The sequence below is a fragment of the Rhamphochromis sp. 'chilingali' genome, assembly GCF_963969265.1.
Source record: "Rhamphochromis sp. 'chilingali' genome assembly, chromosome: 20".
Classification (NCBI taxonomy): Eukaryota; Metazoa; Chordata; class Actinopteri; order Cichliformes; family Cichlidae; genus Rhamphochromis; species Rhamphochromis sp. 'chilingali'.
In genome coordinates, this window is record NC_137947.1 from 19,372,228 (window position 1) to 19,397,186 (window position 24,959).

The 24,959-nt window shown below is 38.3% G+C and overlaps 1 protein-coding gene across 1 annotated transcript in view; it reads left to right on the forward strand.

The window, feature by feature from the left end:
• The first annotated feature begins 216 nt into the window (after positions 1 to 216).
• Positions 217 to 24,959, forward strand: part of LOC308387978 (VPS10 domain-containing receptor SorCS3-like) — a 50,656-nt gene continuing 25,913 nt past the window's right edge. The window contains exons 1-2 of the mRNA XM_080868401.1: positions 217 to 932; positions 18,247 to 18,314. Coding sequence (XP_080724527.1) covers positions 237 to 932; positions 18,247 to 18,314 — 764 coding nt within the window. The 5' untranslated portion in view covers positions 217 to 236. The remainder of the gene's footprint in view (positions 933 to 18,246; positions 18,315 to 24,959) is intronic.

Sequence of the window (24,959 nt, forward strand, 5' to 3'; positions counted from 1 at the left end):
TCCTCATGAACAATGAGCTCCAACCGTTCCCGCAGTCACTCACCGTCGGTGCGTTTGTCTGATGCGCAGCGCCTCCCAAACTGGTCCCTCACTTTGACAAATTCTTGGACGTGAGCGGGTCTCCTGAATGGCTTCTTGCTCATAAAGATGATGCCTTGAATATTTTAGAAGTTGAACAGCTCTGCCGCTCTCTGTATTTCCCCCCCACTGGTGGACTGTCAGTTTGGAAGACCACAATGGCACTTTGGTCATTTTGGGGGTTTTCTCTTTTGGCTTTGGTGTTGCTCTGCCCCTTTCACCCCAAGTTTGTGGCTCGCGCGGAAATAAGTTTTTCCACAAAACTCGACAGATTTTATCGACTGGATGTAACGCCACTGGACGCACGTGTGGCCAGAAAATCGGCGGAAATCAAAGTCTCACTGAAAATCGACAATAACACGAAAGTTTTTAGCGCGTATGAAACAAACACAGCCGGGGCTTTGAAACGAAACCATGGTCAGCAAGTGTGGAATGAAACACAGAGTGGAAATGAGGCACCGATCGACATCAAAACAAACTATAGCAGCGGTCTCAACATTCCCGATAAAAAGTATGATAACATTTTCGAGGACAAAGAAGGACGATTCAAAGCGAATATAATGTTAGAAAATACATTTTCTGCCGGAAGAAAGAAGGCAAAGAGGAGTGTGGGCGCAACATACAACGAAAACGTGGATAGGAGTATAAGTGGAGAAGCGTATTCAAGAGAGAGATTCGTGCAAACTGTCCAAGGTGTTTCCAGCGCAAGACCCGAGTATCGGCGCAGCGGAGAGGAAGCAAGACTGTCAAACCCGAGACAGAACGAACCTCACCTGGACACTTCTACTTTTGCTCTGTCGGGAGACTCGGCACACAACCAGGCTATGGTGCACTGGTCCGGGCACAACAGCAGCGTAAGTTTCAGTTTTACAAAAATACACTTTATCATATTTTTAAAGGTGTAAAGAACATAAAAATGCCCCACACACTGGTGATATTTAACTTTGTTTCTACCTGATATAGACGTTTTTATTATTCAGTCGACGCGCATCAATCTGTCACATTTTTACGCACAGCTGATTCCGTGCGCACAAAAAGAATTCGTTCCTGCAAATAAATTCCACTCTAACAAAGCATTTAACTTGGAGCATTTAACCACAATTGTGTTTTCTTTTATTACCTATAAAGAGATTATTAGTGTTTGCGCATTGCGCGCCTGTTTGCTTGGACGCCAGATGGATATAAGTGTGCACTTGGAGGATTCCCTCGTGTTTTTTCAAACAGTAATGGAATCGGTTATCTCAACAAACTGTTCGCCACCTGAACTTTAAAATAACAGTTAACCCCTTAGGTAAATTTGATGTGACAGTGCCGTGGGAAGGTGCAGGCTGTTTGGCAGCAATCAAAACACATTAATAATTTATGAAATAATCAAGTAATGCCTTCCAGGAAGGTGTAGTAGCTACAATTAAAAAGGATTGTGTCCAACCTGGCCCTTTATGTGATGCTGATGAGACACTATCTGACATTTTTGGCAAGTTGAACATGCTTTTGTCACTGACATTTACTCACACTTAGCTAATACTTGTTCAATTGCCCGTCTAAATACTGTATTGCAGTATGATACACTTCAACACGTCTTGATGGGACTATGCACAATTTAAATGGATGACAAGACATTGCAGTAAACATCCAGATTGCCCGCATCACAGTCACACACCCTTACAAACACACACATCCACATCCTCACAAACGTGCACATAGACGCACAAATGCACACACACACACCTACACCACAGCTAAATGCACATGCACTTTTTTTTTTACCATAACAAAGACAAAGCCATGGAGATTTTATCTCTCTTTACATATCCACCATGCAAAAATGTTTTCAACTGGCAGCATTTATCAGGAACAAAGATCTTTAAACTACAAACAGCCTTGTTCAAAAGAAATGAGCTGCTCTGCATTTTTTACTTCAGGTAATTTGAGTCACCTTAGTCTGCTGGGCAAACGGGTGTGCGGCTGAAACATTAGTCTGAGACCACATCTAAAGATCCCTGTGTCCCAGAAAAAATGCAAATATTCATGTGTTATCCCAAAATGCAGACATATTTCACTTGGTGAATTATATTATTTTGCATGTTCCTGATAAGCGTTTTCTTATCTGGTGCAATTTCTTTTGTGGTGTATGTCATAACATAAGAGGCATCACAGACGTTGGTCATTGAAGAAGGTCCTGAAATATAACTAATAATAACGTTGATTCATGGATTGCTATGTGAAATATGCTTCTGGTCTGAGATGTCTTCACCAACGATGGCCTTTGCTACTGCAGGACACTGTTCACTGGATTATCGCTGATGGGGTTGTCACTGCAGCTGTCAACATTTGAGATTTATACAGTCTGAACTCCTTTCCATGGTCCCAAAAGTACGACTGAAACAGTAGAGTTTAGATTGATGGCATTTTATGACTAGATGTTATAGCTCAGGCTATATTAGATGTAAATGACTGATAATAAATCCAATCTTACAGGGACATTTGAAGGAAAATTACTTCATTTCTGTGGTGTGGGGTAGTTCTATCAAATATTCACCTCAAGACTTTGCCTGTGATCTGACCAAGATGTAAAATTCCACAGGGAGTAAAATGAAAAAGATGTAGAAGGTGATGGTGAAAACTCCAGCGGGGTATCCTCAGAGTACAGATTTGATAAAGAATTTTATTGCATAAAACCCCAAAATCTGTCCACAAATCAGTCTCTCAACTATTATTAGATTTCAGTGATTGTCTGAGACATCAAAGCCTAAGTCATAGCTCTCTGGTCTCTGATTTTAGGAGAGATAACATTGATTGGAGTCGACCATGGGAATAAAACATGTACTAATTCCCTTTGAAATGAATGGTTCTTAGCTACATGTATCGATTGGCTGTGCATGTTTCTTACTCCTTAAGTCTGTGCTGAATGTGAATGGGGATGGTGATAAAAAAGATTCATGATTTGTAATGATGTGTGCCATAAAAACAGAAAATAAACTAATTAAAAACACTAATAAATACACTTGGCTGTTGATGGTCCTATATGGCAAATCAATATTTCAGTCTTCTCCTCACATGGGTGTTCAAGCTATTGGTAATCTTTCTAAACAGCCATTGCACCACATCCTACACTCAAGGGATGCAGAGAGCCCCCTCTCTACCCCACTGAAGGCAAAAGTCTTAGTGTGCAAGCCAGCTGGTGATCATGGAGTTATTGGCAGCCAAATGATTTTAGTCTCCTGATTGACCAAGCTCCTCACAGATAGCTGACCAAACTAGGACACTGTGTTGAAGCTGCAGACAGTAATGAGTATCTTTATTGACTTCACTTCGTCTGAGCATTTGCTTCAGAAATTATACTGTGTGTCATTGTAAATAAAGTAAATATATACCATGACAATAAGGAGCTGGTCATCTCTATGAAGCTACTGTTAAAAACTTGCTTTAGGACGGGCCATGCTCTTTATAAATCCCACTGGGCACCTTTGGACTTGTTAAGCTCTTATTTTATTTATTTATTTATTAATTCTTTTTGGGGGGGGGGGGATTGTTTCTTGTGAGGTGGCAAGGCTCAAGTCAATCTGTCAGCTCTGTAACATCATCGTCCATTGCAGCGGCTGATTGGGAATCAGACTGGCCTCCTGAGTCATGCTGTACGCATGCCTAACCAGAGAAAGGCCGTTATTGTTGCACATAATCTTATCAGAATAAATAGACAATAAAAAGGAGGAAATGGCATGGCCCTTGGGGACACCTGTGTTTAAAACTGGTTCATTAGATAGACAGCCATTCCATTTAACATGCCAAAGCTGGTTGCATGGGAGCTCCTTGATCCATAAAATCAAATGTAATGGGTTCCCAATTCACAGGGGAGTTTGACTGGAGTTTGGTGCTGTTACAGTATGATGAAAAGTGTATTAAAAAGCCGCCACTGGTGAGGTTCTCAGATAAAATAAAGAGGAAAGTTATAATGTGTCTTTTAAAATTTTCTCATAACTTGCAACATTTCACTTTCCTATTGTACACAAACAAGAGAACTTTTCTGCTTTTGCAGTTCTAGTTTCATGCAAAATTCCTCTATTAAAAAAAACATTACGATACTCACTCAAAGAGACAGATAAAAGGCCTGTTTTTCATGAACTTTTCATCATCCTGCCCCCGATTGCTAGCTAAGGGGATTTTGATCCATTGAACGTTTGATGAAAATCAAAGTTGTCTGTTGTTCTCACATTTAAGTACAAATTATTTCCCTCCTGTGGTACACTTTGTATTATAATATTGGCAGCACTTCAATCTTTAATTTGTACTTAATATTTTCTTTCAATTATGTCTCTTTTTTCATTTTTTTCCTACTAATTGATTTTAACATAGATGGTATATTTAGAGTTTTAAAATGCACAAAAAAGAGAGAATAAAATTCAACATAAAAGAGTTTTTCGAACAGCCGTTTTTGTCCTTTACCTGCTTGTCCCTTGAGATGTCAACACCACACGGCTGTTCATTAATCCCGCCCGTCTCAAGTCTTTAGGGGTGTGCTGTCCACTGATGTGATTGTAAGATGGTGATAGAAACTGCACCAGTCTTGTTGGCTGTGTAAAAAGAGACCCGTCTAGTTCCCACTGAAATACCGAGCCACTGGTTGTGACCAGAGCGTGTGACACAGTTACCTGGTTACTATGGTTTATGGTTTACTCGTACTGATGGCACAGAGCTTCTAGTTTATTGGAGATTGTTGTTGTGGAGCTATAAATAAAAGGTAATTAGATCCAAGTCCAGCTATTTCCCATGGTATTAAGACCGGTTAATAATGCCACATTTATGAGCTATTGACCATATTCCATTTTCCTCTGATGCCATCCTCTGCATTATTGCATAGAAAATGTGCTGCTGTGTTGTAAAAAAGAATATTGTGAGAATGTTCCTGGAACTAGTGATTAAATATGAGTAACACTTAGACTAAGTAACTACTCTAAAAGAGTACAAGGAAAACATAAATGGGGGAAAAAAGGCGAAATTGAACACAATTTAATGCACCAAGTTAAAAATTGTCAAGAAAAAAAGCCCTACATTATTTTCATTTGAGAATCTTTTTTTAAAATCACATTAACCACATCTTATTTTCCTGTTGAGTGATGGCCACAACCACTTAGCAGTCATCTAGCTGACTTATTACACATCCCTAGGTTTAATTTGTATTAACAAAGGGAATAAAACTCATTCCAGATCGGTAGAGAGTTGAAATGACACTGGATAGTATAAATCCAGAGAGACATCATGACATTTTGCAAGGTAAAAAATATTTAATTTAGCTTCTCTTAGTATACCTGCATACAAGTACTTTGCCAGCCTGTGCAGAGGACTGCTTTGATGGCTTGAATCAAATTATCAGCATAGAAGTGCTTGTGCTACTGTTCAACCCAGCAAAAACCCATTGAAAACATACTGAAGATGACTTTGCCAAATTTCTAAACAATGTTAAAATGTGACCTCTAATCAACAGAAAATGTTCAGGAGGATAAACATGAATTCAAGTCCAGCAATAGACTGAAACAAATTACTTTTGATCTTTTACCTTTAAACCAACTTTAGACATAAAGGGTTCTCTTTTTAAAGATCATGACAGTCGTTTAGTCCAAATTTAGTCAAAAAAGCAATCTCCATGGACAACTTAGGCTGGGTGAGATAAATCCACAGTAATTATAAATGCAAAGCATGTCCGTAACAACTCATAACAATTACTGAAAGATAGCATTAAATTGCAGTGACAATGAAAAGATTTTCAGGAGTATTATCATCTGTAAAAATGTTTTGTTGTTGTTTTTTCCCTTTTTAAAACTTGTTATTTTGGATAGCACATTTCTGTTACTGTTCTGTGTGGAGTTTGCATGCTCTTTCTGTGCCCTTTGGCATTGTCTCCAACTGTCCAGAGATATGCATTATAGGTTAATGGTGTTTAATGAGTGTGTATGTAACTCTTGGTCTGCTGTGACAGGCACATTAGCCAACAAAGCTATGTTAGCTAAAACAGCTATGTTACTTATGCTGTAGTCACACCATGGAAAACGGTGGTTGGATACTACGGCATGATCAAAATTATTGCCAGCGTGTGCAATGAACGTGCAAGCTCATTATCTTTAAAATGGTTGCTTTAAACACAAAGGATTGGATCCGGATCACTTGCAGCTGGCTGCTGTTTTCAGAGTGATTTTGGTGTGTCAAGATGGTGCAATAAAAAAAACAGCAATATAATGGAGTCAGTCAGCAATCACTTGTGATAATATGGTGATTAATTGGGATAAATAAGGCAAAAAAATATTCTTAAATTGTCCTCTGTTGCAAAGTTGTTGTTGTCTGGATACACAGAAATTCACATTAAACAGAAATTCACATTCACTACTTAGTGATTGCAGACCACCACTGTTCGGAGACTGGTCGCCTTCTACCAGGTAACTTGTGCAGTTGCCTTGCAATCAAAAGTGTTCTCTAGCTGCAAACAGGTATGTTAGCTAATGTTAATGATAGAAAATGGCTCTCAAGTAAAGATCAAGGCCTTTTTAAGCACCTAACCATCCCCATACCTCAGAACATCTATGATTATGGCTGTGGTTGGAGCTCTGCCCTCTATTAGAGGCAGATTGATATTTGGCACACACAAAAAAAACAAACAAAAAAAAAAAAAAAAAAAACCCTTACAATTTCTCAGGGTTGGATGGGCAATTTTTAAACATTTCTGGAGAAAAAGGCAGCATTCGCATTGTTATTTCCTTTTGTCTCAGTTTATTTTATAGCGCACAGGCTACAAGTCTCTACCTCGATGTAGTAATAATTCATTGAAATCCCAGTTTTTACTCCACAAATGACATGAATGTGTGCCCCCTTTTTTTCATGAATCATTTGTGCTCAGGGACCATAATGCATCACATCAACATATCCTCTCAGCACTTCCTCAGCACTCAGAATTTAAATTTGCCTCACAAAGTGCATTTTAAGCAGCAAATAAAGGCCTGCCATCAGTTGTATGTTCAAGCACACTGTCATTACTTGATTTGACCTCGCTCTCTCGTTATTTGTGCAAGACTAACACATGCACACGTTTTATTTTTCAGCTTTAATCAAAGAGACAAAGCGGGTGCAGAATCATACTTGACAGGTTTGCATGTGATTAATTAGCTTTAATAACTGCAGTGAGGTAGATATAACTGTGATTAGGTTATAAAAGCAAATTTATGCGTTTTCTGATTGGAGAAAATCATAAAATTGATATTCAGATTGGGAGACAAATTTATTAATTAACATAGAGACCGAGCTAACACAAACTGTGCCTTTTTAAAACTTTGTATGTCTAAAGGTCAAGGCTAATTTAGTCTTCAGTTTTATTCTTCTTGATACACAAAACAAGTTTGATCAAACTGTGTGTTGGGAATTGCTGGGATTTGCAGCAGCATATTACCAGAAGAAACACAGACGGTACTATCACGTTTAAAGATGACTGGGATTGCTCAGGTGGCACTCAGCTTAAATAATAGCTTGACTTGGCTGGTTACAGTGACAGGAATGCATTAGTTGCAGGAGGAAAACGTTTTTTTCCCGATCAAGCGAGATGCAAAGGACCCAACCCTTGAGCGCCACACACACTGTGCAATCAATGGAGATGATGGAAAACTTCCAAACACAAAATGACACATTTAGAAAACAGAGTACTCTCTCAATTGGTTTCCTGTAACAAATCATTTTAAATGACGCCTTGCTTTTGCAAAGAAAAAAACCAACAAAAAAAAGTGACTTATTGTCAAATTCGGAAGCTGTATAAATGGGCAAATAAATATGGATCAAAATAATGGCAGAAATGGTGACAAGACTTGACAGGATCTACACATCATTTATGTGAGTTAATGATTGTATTTGAACACATTTGAACTGCCATCATTATAAATGTCTGTGAATGAGACTAAATTATTTTAATAGCTAAATAAAATCTAATTATGTTCTAGCTTTACTATGGTGATCATTTCACATCCTCTGAAGCCAAAGCAAACAACTTGTAAGCCCTGATTTCTTACGATGATTTTGACACACACTTATAATTAAACAGTGCTGTTCAGAATGTTTAAATGACCATCTTTAATTTATAATCCTATCCATTTCTGTCTTTTTTTTTGCTTCTTTTAATGGCTTAATTTGCTGCCCAGAAGTAATGGAAATTTTATTATATTGGTTGTATGTAGCTCTACTCTTGCTGCAGCAACAAGAAAAGTAGTTGAGAATGTAACAATAGGTCTTTGGTTTGAATTGGCTAGCTCAGGCTTTTCTGTGTGGAGTTTGCATGCTCTCTCTGTGCCTGTGGCATTGTCTACAACAGTCCAGAGATATGCATTATAGGTTAACTGGAGATTCTAAATTGGCCATAGATGTGTGGCTGAAGGCTGTTGTGTTGTGGTGAAATTATGGCTCACAGGTGGTAGCACATTTGCAGTCTGCTGGTAACTGTGGACTGCCCATCTACCTGCAGAGAACATCTATACTCAGATGGAGGCAGAATCAAGCCTGTGGACTACTCTTGGTTGTGGTGTCTTTTTTGGTCCATCAGCCAGCCACAGAGAAGAGCAAAGTTATCATATAGAAAGAGCTGAAGTGAAGCAGTGTGTTAAAAACAGTGAAAAAAAAAAAAAAAAGGAGCTGCTCACTGCAGCTGCTGTCTGTAGTTTTCATACTGTATTTTTTGATCTTTGATTGGGATTTTGGCACTTCTCTCCTTCTTGCTGAACTACACCGTGGGTCTCTTTCCTGTCAAATCATAAACTTTCAACAAATGCACAGTGGCATCCACATTCAGCAAAGTGCACTTGGGATTCTGGAGGACTGAAGGGGAGCACATTTGCATTGGCTGAAAACCTTTCTCTATAGCCTCTCTGTAGGCAAATACCTCAGCATGTGGACACAATCACAGTACTATAAATAAAGCATTATTCCTGCAACAAACTAACTCTCTCCTGTGACAACCCACTGTAACCTTGCATATGAGGAAGAAAATGACTGGATGGATGCATTTATACATGGCCAACATAATAGGCAAAACTGCCACTATGTTGAACCTTATGTTTATTTATAAATTGGTAGTGTGCTTTGAAACAGAAATAATACACATCACATGGTTTTAGTCACCAGCATGAGAAGAATTGTTAACCTATCTGTCAGCTCACAAAATGTTGACACTTTGAAATGACAATACATTGACCACACAATTCATTCTTTTCTTACAATGTACAAAATATGTACAAAATATCTACATGTTGCAATCAAAGCATGCTAAAACCTTTGCGTGGTGATAAACAGGCAGCTCCTTGTTAGTTTTGATGTTAGGAAAAAATGCTGTTCTTGGATTTTAGTTTTAGAAAAACCACCAGTCAAATCACCAGTGATTTGAATATCTCACTTGTTTACTCTGTTAACAGTTATCAGAGACTAGGGCTATGATTAGGGGGTTTCAAACTGTTTGTATTGTCTATCAGAAAAGCCCAGTCTCTGGTGTCAAAGTCCTGTGCTTTGAACATCCAGATTCACGAGCCAATACTAAAAAGAAATTATTGTAAAACACCCGAAGTTTTCTCTACGGAAGAAACTGTTTTGGCTTACCTCGAGTGTTACACTCCACGGCTGAATATGGATGCAATTTTTAAAAAAGAGCAACGGGTTGATCTTTTGTTTTATTAACATAATTATTCTCAAATGAACTGGAAACAACATTTGGCGCTGAAACCCACCGAGCTCATCCCCCTGTCAGTCTTTATCATAATAATGAGGAGAAGGGCCTGATTTGCTAGACTGTATTTACAACTTTTTGTCAGGGTAAATATAAGCCAAATTAACACAAGATATTTACAACTAAACAGCTCAAACTATATTTGTACTGTACTGTATTACAAGCACTTCGGTACAGTATTTGTACAGGCAAAAAAAAATAGGAAAGAAGAAAAAGAGGAACATAGCACATTACTTTCTGGAAAAGAACTTTCCTATCAAACATGATCTTGGCAGGACTTTATTCCTTAAAAAGTATCATTGGCAAAGAAAACGCGTAGTGTATGCATTTAATTTTTATTAAAACTAATGTTTACCAGTTTACTCTCTTTGCATTATGAAAAATGCAAATAAGCAAGAGGGGAAGAAAGACAAAATTATATGTGGGACACATTTAGCTCACGAGCTGAGTCTCAGCACTTTTGGCAGTGAAGGGGGTCATTTTAGGTGGAGGGCTTCTCTCTTCCAAAATCTCAATTTGGACTAACTACCGCCTTTGGCTCTAGCTCAGACCCCTCCAGGCAGAAGCTGAGCCATTAGGAGCCAAAGCTGTGAGAGAACAGAAGACACTGGAAGAAATGCCTAGATGGCATTAGACTGTACAAAGTTCTCCAAAATGAAAATAGTAGTTTTGATTTTGGGGGAACTTTTCATTTAGTATTACATTTTATATTACCATATTTCATCTAATAATCATATTAATCGTCAGACTTGGTTGTTTTCTGTGGCTTAATGAATAAGATGATAATGCACAGACAACATGCAACTGTACCTTCAACCTATGAACTCTAAATCTGAGCAATCAAGAGAAGCACATGCCAAAACCCTGTAAGAGAAAAATGCAAATATCAGGGTTTTTGTTTTTTGTTTTTTGGCTCTCTACACCACTTACAATGCATCAAATTAATTTTAGATTGCATGGGATGGGACTAAAACTTTGTTAAACGTGTCGAAACATTTAAATGACTTCTAAAATTGCAATCAAATCTGTCCTTGAATGCTGTGTTCCTTGTTTTCCACCTTTTTAGAGGAAACCACAGTGCATCGTGGCATAACAACATCAAACATAAGGAAGAAAAAACCATGACAGTTTATATTTTCATATCCAGTCCATTAAACGTATTTCAATGACTTCTTACCCCAAACTTTCTTTTAAAAAAAAGATTGAAGCAGATCTATCACAACCTTTTATCTTATTAAGGACAAACAGCACAGTTTATTGTGTATTGTTGTTAGCAAGAAAAAAAGTACAACATGTTCACAAAATCTCCTCACAATAGAGCTGCATTGAAGTGAAACCCTTTTATATTCTGCCCATTTCATTCATTTCCCCCTTCTTAATGGACTGAATTGATTGGTGAAACCTCTCAAGCTCGAAGCATCAGGGTTACATGACCAAAGCTCAAAAGTCTAGTGGATAAGCAAACATAGAAACAGCAGACTAATGCACAAGGGACATTTTGCGGGGGTTTACTTGATGAAAGCATCATCCCCTGGAGTATGTTTTCCCCCACAAAAGTACAAACAATCAATTTGGTGCACAATTAAGATGAGGACAGAGTAAGGCCTCTCTTGGACCTCACAATTTTTCTTAAAAGACATTTGTCTCTACTAAGTGCTCTACTTTGGAGATGTCCTCCCAGAGCCACAATCAAGATGTTGTGTTTTTCTTCCCTCCACCCACTTGCAGTGCATCTTGATTTTGCCCTCATTGCTGTCAAGCCTTAAAGAAATTTATGCAAATTTGCAACCAATACTGTATTTCTTTTCTCTGCAGGTGTTTGCATCAGATAATTTCTAATGGATGCATGAATATATTAATCTTTAATCTTAGCCAAAAAAAAAAGGAAAACGTTTTATGACTACTTTGTTGAATCTGTTGTGGAACAAAAGAGATGAGCTCATTTTGATACACGGATGACTTACTACAACTACACTGGTAGTCCCATTTGGCTCAACAAAAGACACAAAACAGCAATATTTTTTCTTGTGCTTTGATGGAGGTCTTTCCCCCCCACAAAGCACAGGAGATGAATGTTAAAAGCGATAGTCTGCAGCAAACCTGAAATGTGCTCAGTGTAGGTAGGAGATCAAGGATATTAATTAGGTAGTTGACTTAAAGAAAGCAGTCTTTGTCAAATTACTCAAATTACTCTTTGTTGCCCTTGGCTTTTGTCTTTATTTCCTTAATGAAGTTGAGAATCTAATGAGCTTAACAACAAATGAAACAGACTTTATTTTTATGTCTTCAAGATTGCATTTGCCTGAACAGGAATGGAGTGGAGTTAGGTAGAGCAGAGAGTTCCAGCTTGCTGTATTCACCAGTTTTTGGTGTTTGATAATAGCCTGAATGCATTAGGGGGTCTCTGCGGATCATCAATATTGGTTAGATATGGCTCACCCCAAGGTGTTGTACATTTTTCACCTCTTTCAAACCACTTCCATTGCTTCTTATTTGAAAGAGCATAGAGAGTGCCTGTGGATGGGGTGACACGGGTATGAAATTATGTAAATGCTGAATGGGATTTTGTAAAAGCTAGGCATAGCTTACCCAGGCTCCATTTGCAGAAATAATAGAATAGAACAGACTAGAATAGAATACAATAGAGTACCCTTATTGTTCACATCAGTCACAAATCAATTTATAATTAAGAAAAATACTGATAATTATCAGCACACTTTCATACATATATAGTACATACATAAAACTTCAGTATAACCGAAATACACTGCAGTATCTTGTTGTTCAGTATACTTATTGTTTTTGGCACAAATGATTCCCTTATAAAGCATTTTACTAGCTCGAGGCTTCCTAGAACATCGACCTGAGGGCATCAGTTCAAAATCAGAATGACGAGGGTGTTCTCAGTCAGCAACAATAGATCAGGCTTTTCATTATGATACAGCTTATTTTATATTTGTTGTCAACCAGTGATTTTTTTCACCAGTTCTCACCTTTCTTGGATTTCTCTCTTTGCATGTCGTCTATTTTGCTGGAGTAACCTTTCTGCTATGGCTTGAATGATCCAGAATTTTTGGGACCAGCACCACCTGGTTCAAACAACTACAACATGAGACTTAAAACTACAACGATACTAATACATTTTTAGCATAAAGGCATATATCTATCTATTTGCTTGTGAAAAAGCTAAGCACTAACTGTTTCTATCTGTTGCTTGTGAAAAAGCTAAGCACTAACTGTTTCTATCTGTTGCTTGTGAAAAAGCTAAGCACTAACTGTTTCTATCTTTTGCTTGCTGCTGAGCTGCTGTGCAGGAGTGTGTTGGAGGTTTTTCACTGTAAACAGCTGCCCACTGCTGCCAAAAACGGTGCTTTGAGAGCTGTGAAACAAAACAGAAAAGTTGCGTGGTGTTGGACACTGAGCTGATACTTGTTATAAATCTCTATGTGTTGTTGTTCTATGAAAATATTCTTCCCTTGCTCAAAAAAATCACCTAAAACACTTAATGAATGAAATATTTAAGTTGAAAATCTTCAATGACACACACTTTGTTGAGCACAAAATAAGGTAAAAATGGTGAGTAATAGCCAAATCAGGAAGTCAAATGAAATCATGGCTCTTGACATTGTAGGGTAAAATATTACATAGAAAGAGAGAAACCCGATTATTCCCTATGACAAGCACTTTGTGTCAGTGTGGGGGGAAAAATCCAGTTTTAACAGGAAGAAACCTCAGGCAGAGCAAACCTCAGGCGGAGCAAAGCTCAGCGACGGCAGCCATCTGCCTCGACCGGTTGGACTGAGGCGAAAGAGACGAGTGAAAAAATGAGTGAAAAAAAAGGAAAAAAATCACCAAACTCTCCAACGTTGACGTCATTCCTAAACGACCTCAAACCCAGTCTGACGCTTCTCAAGTCTGCACTGTCATATTACTTATTACAGCTGGACACATGAAAAGCTCTTAGAGAAGACTGTACACATGTATCTACTTGCATGCCAGTTAAGGCAAGGCTTGTCAGATTATGTCTTACTCAGTCACTTGATGGATTCAAAAACCACTTTTACTCTTTTGGGAGATCACAAAACTGACCTCCTGACAGCTGTCAGAGAGAGGTGGCATATTTTGGTTTTAAAATAAAATATCTAATGCATGAAAATAATTCCATTAGTGTTGAAATATTCCAGTGAGTTGTTAGACGTTTGTGGCTCAGATAGACGGGGGTCACTCCCAGGAGATGGCTCGCTCACTGTATGAATGTTTACCCTGCAGTACAATATACAAAGCTTATGTGTATTCATGAAAATGTAAATGTGTGTCATTGTAGCAGTGAACTTTGCAGAGGCTAAAGGTAAGTAACAAAATAGAGATATGTCAGTGCTTCGGTGAGCATCAGCCGCTAGCTGAGTTATTACAATGAACCTTACATCACTCACTGGTATCAACTTTGGGGGTCCCTTGGAAATTAATTTAGCTCCTTGTTGTCCCCTCTAGTTATGTTCAAAAACAGCACCAGATCCACATGAAAGTGGATTCATTTCTCGCATTTCTAAAGATTGTTTCTACTTCCCGCGATGTGTTACTCCTGAGCAGAAAAATAACAGTCTGGAGGTGTGATGTTTAGAGTAAGGGTTCCTTTGCTTCCCTTGACTACCCAATTAGGCAGAAACAATATTTGAGGGGTGCCAGCCTAATTATGCTTTACTTGGGGCTGAATAAGCAACAGGTTCCATTTGAAGCTTGGTGCTAGAAATCACAAAATAACTGTGTTGATGTGCAGCAACAGTCTATTTTATTTTATTTTATTAATAGCCATTTTTCAGTACAGTACAAAGAGATGATTCATACCTAAATTGCGAGTTGTGTAGAAAATATTCTGCCCACCAACTATGTTCAGATGCCTCTCATGTCCCACTGAAGCACATTCAAATTTGACCATTTCGCTTAAAACAAAAGTTGGATTGATATGGAATTTGTAGAGACATGATTCAGTCCACAGGCTGTCATTGCATATGCTGTCTGGCCTGCACAGATGTGCAAGTTGAATGCGTAGGCAGGGTTTTTCCTGAGCAGAGAAATTTTTGGTGGCATCCAAAGATGCATTATTTCAATTGCGGAAAATGAACTTTTGATCTGATGAGATGAGGACCAGGTCTGTGAACACTCGCAGTACATTGCTGTCTTCGAACCTTTTCTGATTCAGGCAATAACGTGGTAGGACAGAGTCAGTCTGCTATCAGTCTGCTTTAAGTTTGAGATTGAATGTGGTTAAGTTGGGAGCGTTAAGTCTGTTGCCATCTACAGACACAGATATTGACATTCACAGACACTCCTCACATTCAGACTCCACCAAGAACCTCATAGTTGTGAAACTTCAGAAATCGCTCCACAAATAGTGACATAGTTGCTGCAGGATGGCTGCAGGATCAGCAAAAATTACAAAGACACTCAGTAACCTTGCTTTTATGTAGGAATATAAACAAAAAATATCTAAACAATCGACTCAAGTAGTTAGTTGAGTTGAGTGCTCCATTGCAAAGAGATGCTTTGCAGACGAGTTGAGCTTATCCGTGCATTACTAAGATTGATTGCATCATGTGAGCTATTTCCAAACCTTCACTAATCTGTCTGAAAGTCATTGCAGTACATCTGAGTCGGGCCATGATCGTCACCTTGTAATCAAAAACGGTCACCCAACCCAGAGGTTGACGGTGTTGCACGCTCAACGTCTGAGCAAACAGCTGGCTGCTACTACATGCAATCGGCTTCTGACAGCAAAAAAACTGAACGAAATCACAAAGTAACCCACTGATTTTTCCAAGTTGAAATGAGGTTTCTGACCTATTTCTATTTTAGAGTGACTAAACCATTAGGCAGGAAAAACTCTGGTGGATCTGTTCGCTGCTAAGTCTTTTGAATTAAGCTAAAAAAAATAATCACAATTAAATTATGGCTTTTAACACTTGTTGCCATGGAGGCTGTTTACTCAGTCATCTAAGAGTTCAAATCTTTGGCAAAAACGACCTGTCTGTGTGTGCCTTTTAATGTTTTCTTTTTCCTCTGTCGCCAAACGAAAAATGCTGGATTAAAAATAAAGAAAGTAATTGGAGAGTCTGTTCTATAAGGAAGAAAGAAACAAATGAGGTGAGATTGAACGAAAGAAAGAAAAGAGGAAGCAAAGAAGGAAAAAACTGCGACAAGAATAGAATGTTAGGATAAAAGGATGACTAAACCCAACTCCTCGGAGGGTGAGAGCCAATCTGAAAAATGATTGGTTGACTTTCCCGGGGCAAAGCTCTCTTTGCTCACATCAATAAAACATAAACATGAATAAATGCACTGCTTTTGGCCTTCCAGGGTCCTTACTTAATTTCATGTATGCAAGTGAGCAATGATATGCATGGAGAATTGTATTTACCTAGAAGGCTCAAAATAATTCTGGAAGCCATTTTGTGTTTGTTTGTTCCTGGTATTTACATAAATGCAAGGCTGCACCACAAACTCGCAGAATTTCGTGTTTAATGCACCTTCATTCTCATACTTTAAGTCACACATCTGGTGTGCAAGTCATGTGCTGTCCCTACTGGTCTCGGCATTTGCATGTATAGTAGTTGCTCCCTATTGACTTGAGTCACAGATGCACAGCCTATCAATAACGCTGAAGATGTGGGAACGTGCAGTCTACAGTGATATACTCTTGATGTATCCACTTAGGGACAAATCATCCAAACAGTCAGCTGCCTCACTAGTCTGTTGGTCCCTGAGGTAGATCTTCACTGACCCATTTCAGTGGGTCAGCTTTTGTTAATGAGCCAACCACACAAACACGTTGACAACAGTTAAGGGAGAGCTCCTAATGGCAATTACAGCTTGGGTGCAGAGAGGCTTTTCGTTATCAAGTTTTGCCATTTGGGGCTATTTTTATCAAGGTTATTTTACATCACCAGCTACATTTATGTACATTTGGTTCATTTGGAATTCACGTGCAAGACAGCAGAAATGATTGAAACCCACGAAACTGTGAACATCTAATCGTTGTTCACTCGATTCGTTTGCTGTGCTGGATGTTTGAATGCCGGTGGTTAAGAATGAACTGCTCTAGTTCTGACACTGATAAAATCAAATCCAGATTCAATTTACCTCGTAGTATTTATAATATCCCGTGACACAGATTCATTGTTGTTAGCAAAAGAGAACTGAAGAGACAAACGATCAACAGTTTGGCTCAGTTTTTCCTCTTGTATCTATTTTTCAAAGCAGGCAATTAGGACTAACATCACAGCCATTTAACTAAGTCTGCGCTCCAAATTGATTCTGACTCCAGCGTTGGACCTTGCAGACATGGTGCATTTAGTTATGCAAATGCTTATCTCACTGTGTGATTGGTTAATTAACCTGCAATGCAGATAGTCCCAGCCATGCACAGTGGCCATTTGATGGCTAAATTGTGGGTCAATTGGGTTTTAACATTTTCAAAGCAGACTTAGATACGTGTCATTGTTCCTCTGAGTCTTGTGTGGCTTTTTACGGTTTAATGAGTCGTTCCATGGGTCCCATAAGGTTAATACGTTTAAACTCACTGTAATTGAGCTTTTGACCTATCTTTCATGGCTTTTTTAAAATAAAATCACAATATTATGTCATCTTTCTAGTCTTTGATTGTAATTATCTACCATTCCTTCTCCCACAATTCATACAGCACCCCAAGCTCTCTACCCTACCCCTCTTTCTATCCTGAGTTATGAGCATCCCCACGGGAAGTCATTTATAATGCCATTGGAGTGACAATAATGCGTTTGCACACCATTTCACTCTGCCCTCTGTGCCTTGACAGGCTTTTATGGGCCGCATTTTTGTTTCCCCAGAAACACATTGTCCAACCATCCCCAGAGAACAAATGTTCCACCTAAACTGGAACTGGACGTCTTCCAATGAGTAAAAAGAGTAAAATAACAACATGTAACATCAGCATTTGAGATTTGTTGGTGCTTTTGCAGCCAAGGTACTTAAATGTTTTGAAGGTAAAAGCAAAGCTGAAGTTTAAAAAAAAAGGAAATGAGAGAGGATGGTGCATTGCAGCCACTGACTGCATTTCTTTTCATTGTTCACTGAACAATTATGTTCAGAGTTTTCTGTCATGTAGGTATCATTCCACATGAGATACAGACACAACTCTTGACAGCCTTCATGGATTTCTTTTTTCAGATCCTGCCACTAGTCGACTGACATTTCCTGACAACATGAGGATCACTTGTCATTGGGCTAACATACTGTATGAGCCTGATATTTATTAGCAAAGAAAAGTAGCGGACATGTTGTATTTATTCCAAGTCATTAGGTGGAGACAGATAATGTGCGCTGCCGAGCCAAAGGTTTTTAATGCAGATCTTGACTTGTAATTAAATATGTCTGTTGTGGTTACGTTGCAGGTGATCCTGATCTTGACTAAACTCTATGACTTCAATCTGGGGGGTGTTACCGAGAGCTCACTCTGGAGGTAAGTTTTCCTTTTTTAATCTCTGCTATCTTTTCCTTTGCATACCAATATTAAGGTTGCGGTATCACTGCAGGAATTTTATAAAAATGCAAAATCACAAGCCAAGAACAACAACAATAATATATCGAGTGCTGGATACTGTAAGCATGATTTATAGTGTTCTCCCTTGCTAGGATACGAACAATCAAGTTTCACTCGAAGCCAATATGAAGTATGTTTTAATAAAGCATCTTGAAGTACCATCCTCTTTTTGCTTGCTGGAGTTCTATAAATAACACAACTAGCACCACAACAACCTTTTAAAGAAGGCCCAACCTATTTTCTGTCCATCATCAGCAGGACTATTTCTGAAAGATAAACCTTAAGAATGATCTGAGGGATTCTCTGTTTGGATCTGTGGTGCTTTTCCTCTGACCTAGAAACTTTGTGATGGAGTTTTTGATTGATTGTCATCTGTAACCTTTTGTTTCAGAAGCAATTGACATGCAATTGCTGCTATATAGCCGTAGTAATTTCATTCAGTATGTATTGAGAGGTGAGTTACAGTGCCCTGTCAGGTCATAAATAAGAATGGAATTCATTAAGGATTATACCATAGAGCCCAATCCAGCCTCTGATATGCCTTTTCTCTCACCTCTGCCATAGCCTGCAGAGAACTCATTTCATTCTGAAATACACGTGAAAAAGAGACCATCAGTCCCCCAAGCATAGAGTTTCAAATTAATATCTGTTTCACCAGAGGCGGCACTAAGATTTACACCCGACTTGACACATTTTGAAATCCCATATTGTGTACAGGAGGTCTTCCATCATCAAGGTGTCTGCTTAACAATGGCACCACGAGTAAATTAGAGTGTTCCTCCGGGGATGCACAAAGGTTCTTAGTATGAGTATTAGAAAAGCAGAGATTTGAATGTTATGAAAAGAAAAGGGAGTAAATGATTTCTGTGATAACACAATAAATGATTTATGACTACAGCTGCAGGCCTCTGTTGGTGGCAAGACGCAGTGTTCGGATCAACGGATGACTTACAGAAGCCATCTAAACACGCATCAAGTGCCTTTTGTGTTTTGAGACGCCTGCCGCTCCTGCCCAAGAAACATCACAATATAGTAACATCGTTTAAGAGGCTTACTTCCACCACTGCAATCAAAGAGCGATATGCCAGCTGAAAGCAGTACTTAAGCACAAATACAAATGCGTTTAGGGTAAGGCTTTGAAAACAATGTCAACAGCAAACGGAACGATTCAAGTTAATGCACAGACAATGATAGCAGACACTGGGTGTCTATCCAATTATACAGTGAAATTACATTTGGAGGCACTCAGGTAAAACTGAAGCTTGGTTTGGCCGTTTGTGCTGAGGAGAAATATGAGAACCAAGATGATGAACACATCTGCCCCTTTTTGTGGATAGCAGTTTTGTGCAAGTGTCTTTACATGCAACAGATCTAAATTTCTGATTGCGTTTAAATACAGCTGGTTGTTATTTACATTTATTTTAAAATCTGTCTCATTAAATTTTTAATATTAAAAGAAAACACTGCTTTTCTCAGGCTGTACTGGGATACTCATACTCATAGAGCGGGGATAGCTCAGTAGGTAGAGTGGTGGCCCCATGATCGGAAGGTCGGGGGTTTGAATCCACTGAACGGCTACCCTGTGGTACCCCTGAGCAAGGTACTGTCCTTACACACTACTCCCTGTTCTACAGCCCAATGGCTGCCCACCACTTTACTGCGTGAATGGGTTAAATACAGAGAGGAATTTCCCCACAAGGATCAATTAAACATAGATTATTTTTATACACTCTGCTTTAGCTCCTGTTCCTTTTAAACTACCTTTCAGGAAGGATTGGTCTGATTGGTCAGTTAGCTAGTCCAAAGCAAGGTAACACTGGGTTACATGTAAAACTGTCGCCTGTTAACAAAAAGGTTTAGCTTAAGCTTTATTTGACTGGTATTAACCAATAAATTTACATGTAAATTAAAAAAAACACAGCATCACTGCTATTTGTAGCTTGCTGCTACAATTTTTTAGATGCACCGAGTAGCAGGTTAAAAAATTGCTTCAAAATAATGTTGTGCGTTGGTCTAAATTGGCTGTGTTCGTGTCACTGTTTTATGTGCATTCTGTAGCTTTATTGGGAATTCAGCAAAGTACAACATGCAAGTGCAAAGAGATTTGCAGAGAAACAAATGCATAAAACAATAATGTTAACCACACTAGCTGTGCACAGTGCTAGCACTTATAAGGATTTTCTTATTGTTGCGGGGAGATTGCCACCAAAATAAAAGTAATCCAGTGACTTTTTATTTCTTGCATTGTTGGGTATGCATGTGTTCAGCAGCAACAGATAATTCAGAGTGTTTTGTCCATTTTGTTTGAGGGTGTGCCAAACTTGCCTCCATGTGGGCAGTATAACAGTCTGCTGTGTAGTGGCACAGATAAGTAAGAGAAGAAAATCCTGAACTACAAGTGTTTCAAACCGTTCAGAAGCACTATTTTCCATGGGAGGGAATAACTACATTTGTCCTCTCTTACTTTGAAAACCTTTTACATTTACAAAAAAATGCCATGTAACAGACTAAAGGGTTAGAGGAGAAACTCAAAAAGCATAATGTGAGCACTTTAAGTTTTCCCTACTGAAAAGAAAACCTAATGAAAGAGGATGAAACTAAATATCTAAATCAGTTGAAAGCACAGAGAATAAAAGGCAATTCTGGCTCTAATTTAAGATTAAAAGCTATATGAAAGGGGATTTCATCACAGCACTTGAAAGGAAGTCTTCAAAATTCCTTCCTCACAGCCTTCAATGTACAAACAGTATGAAAGGAGAGTTATTACTCTTATACTGTAAGCTTGCAATGTGTCCATTACGCAGAATAATGTTGTATTCAAGGACTGTAGTCATGCTGGATGATTTAGCCCTTCAACAACAAAGAGCATATTCTATATTTACTGATTAACATTTTCCATTACATACCTGGACTTCATTAATTGATTCCATACCTGGTTTTATTACATGTCAGTGTATCGTTTAAATCAGCTTGCAGAGACTTGTTTGACATGCAGGGAATTGATGTTTAGTCTGCATGATGTCTTTGTCAGAGTTAAATTATTTCTGTTGCAGATTTCTGTGAGAACTGCCTGATTATTATCCCAACTTTTCACTGCAGAAATCTGCCAGACTTGGCTCTCATAAATCATATTCCTTCTTTTGACGTTCATGTTATCTTGTTGGTTGTCAAAAAGCTTTAAAGTGTGAGCTTTCCTTAATGATTTCGAACGCGCGAGTCTTCAAATTAGCCCCGGTGTGAAATATACACCATCTTACAGCGATGACAAATTTCCTGATAAAATCCCCAAAACGCTAAATGTATCTTGTGGAATTTTCTCATAAAAATAATTTTCTAACATTTGATATTATTCACCAAAGTACAGTCTTGGCTAGCAGTCTTGAGTCACACCTCATTTCTTTCTATTTTGCTAGGAAAATGGAAAAATAGGTTCAGCGGTTTATTGAAATGTGCACATGCATATATAGAAATTCAGTATTAGGAAGAAGCAGAGTTTGCACCAATCTACAAAGTTTGTAAAAGTTCATATTTCAGTATGACTATCTTCATTCTTCAACACACATTTTCAAAAAAAAATCCCTTAGGCGAGTTTTCTTGTTATTTCTTCAAGTATTCCTCAGGAATAGTTTTCCAGACTTTCTGAAAGTCATTCAAAGCTCTTCTTTGAATGTTGCCTGAAGTTTGCTCTTTAACCCACACTGCTTGAACAATGTTGAGGTCCGCTATCTCGGTAGGATAATCCATAACTGATAGTGTTCCATTGTGTGTTCTTCTATCCAGGTATGCCTTTACTGCATTGGCAGTGTGTTTGTTTGCCAGCAATACTATATAGAATACTATATGTTAATTATAACATTAATTTTGAACAGATCTTGAACAAACAGTGGCTGAAATGCAGACCTAAACCGTGACAGTGTCCACCATGTTTAAAGACTACTATAAAACACTCATATTAGTACCTCTTCATGTCCTGTGTCAGGTCTTTGTTGGATTTTTGCTTTTAGATACTCTTTCTCTGCTGTAGATAGTTTTGTAGACCTGGCACTTCTCCTTTGTCCTCCATTTCTCCAGTTTCCTCAATTTTCTTGAGGAAACACTGCACAGCATGTCAAGATTTTCAGCTAAGAGCTCTTTGCAAATCACCTTGTTGGTGCAAAAATACTATTTAACGCCTGTCAAACTGTGTTATCTTTGCCATTGTTTGTAGATTCAGCTAAAGAAATGGGAACAAATCATGTGTTTATGGAACAGGCTGCTTGTAACAAAGTGCCTAAAGATACAATTTAAAACAGTTTTTTCTGCGAAGCTGTCTGATGCAACACCTTTTTTTTATTTGAATGATTGATAGATCAGTATTAAGAGGCTTAACAAACAAAAACAAAACAAAAGCTACACTGTAAACTGTCAGTTACAAAGACGAGAATCAGTGAAAAAGCAGCCAATGTCCAGTTTAAATTAACTTTAAAATAAATTCAGAAAGCTTTGAGAACTATTGCTCAAGAACACTTTAACAAATACAAGAAAGTCTGGGTAAAAATGTAAAGGAATTAGGCTGTGCTAAAGTCTTTTGCACAATATTGTACGTTATGTGTATTCCTGAGGCCAAACAACTTTGTTCAAGAAATGTCCTATAAGGTATGGGTATTTCTTTTAAATATTTGCACAACTAGCTTTTAAAAAATATGTTGCAGTGACTTTAGTTAGCAATCTTGTGTTTCTTTACTATAGCAATATTTCCTAGTAATCTATAATCTTAATCCTTTTTAGATGTAACATGTCTGTAATTTAGTCCACAGCAAAATATCTACCTCATACAGAAGTGCCATGGCATAATAATCGAATGCATGGAGACATCACAGTGATGTCTGTCTTTTTTCTGTGCACCTGTGTTTTGCCTCTTTATGTTTCGTTGCTTTTTGCATGCAAACTCAGGTATCAATTCTGCCACACAGCATGGACACCCACTCATACAAAATGCAAGCTCAAATGTAGTTATTTGGCAGTCTATAGTAACATTAGTTTTGTAGCTGGCTAGCAGACATGTTATTCAATTCAAGCAAATCAACAGTTTACATGCCGTGTTTTGGGTAAATGTCTAAGTCACATAAAGCTCCCCTGACAATACAAATCCTATGTGAATAGTGTTGTCTGCTCTTTCCTTTGGCTTTATTGGAACCAGTAGCTGATCAATAGAATCAGCAGTGTGATGTCATACACTAGCCTTGCTTTCACTTTATTGGCAAACTAATCATTGAGCCAAATGTATTAATTTGCTTCGACAGTGGCTTCACCTTCACTAGCTGATGTCATCCTTCACTGCACCTTTTTTGTATTTCAGCTGTTCCTTCTTGTTTTTACAGCTTTCATGCAGCATGCATTTGTATTGCCTACTAATAGCATGTTTGTCAGCAGTGATAATACATATCCTGTCTCTTGCATACTTGTTTCTGTGCATGTGAGTCCTCAAGCTACACGATTGTTGCTAAATTACATATCATTCTTCATATAACTACACTGCATGCACAATCACTTGGCAGGTTAGTATTCATCATATAATAATTTCTATGCACACTATTCAACTCCAAAACATATAAGCCTAAAAGCTTGTTGCTGTTTATCATTTTCAGGTGATGTTTCTGTAATATGAGAGGGAGCAGGCTAAATTGATTCACACTGTTTATTAAGGTGTTCATAATTACTGGACAAATTAATTATCTCAGGTAGCCCATGACGAGATTTAAATAACAGGGAAATATCAAAAACCATGCAGTGACTTTTAGATGTTTGCAAAACCTCTTTGAGTGACTAACAAATAATGAAGTGTTTTGTTAAAAATGGCACAAATTAAATGCAGAAGAATGTGGGTAACCCCTCCAGTTCTGGCTGAACAAGAACAAGATGAAATGACAGTGACTGTTTTTGGAGCAGACGGATGTGTCCGTGGCTGGATTACTAAACACAAAGTGCACCGGACGGAGGTGGAGGTGGAAAAGGGGTCCTGGTAAGAGCTGCTATAATTAAGGATGAGCTATTTGGACCTTTTAGGGTTGAAGGTGGAGTGAAAATTCCAAAGTTACAAGGAAGCTTTTCTAAGATTCTTTCTTCATATTGTGATACGGGAAGAAGTTGGCAGTATTTAAGAAGGAAAATCAGGAAAATCCTCTATCACATGCATACAAATCCTTCAACTGCTAGCCAGGGAGGCCTCAAAAATGACTTGGCTGTCTTCTTCACCTGTCCTAAATGCTGTTAAAAACCTTTGATAAGTTTTGATGCTTAAACAAAAGTTGATCTTAACAAAGGGCCAAAGAAAAAACAGACTTTTCCTGCCTTAATTCTACTGGAAACACTCCTCAGAGATTGTGGTCCATACTGACATGATAAGCTCACACATTTGATGCAGACTTCTGCCACATCCCAAAGGTGCTGTACTGGATTAAGATCTGGAGACTATGGAAGCCATTTTTTTATGTTCAGGAAACCAGTTTGAAATAATTTGAGTTCTGCCACTCTGCTGGTCAGCGACAATACTCAGGTAGACTGTGGTGTTTAAATGATTGCCAA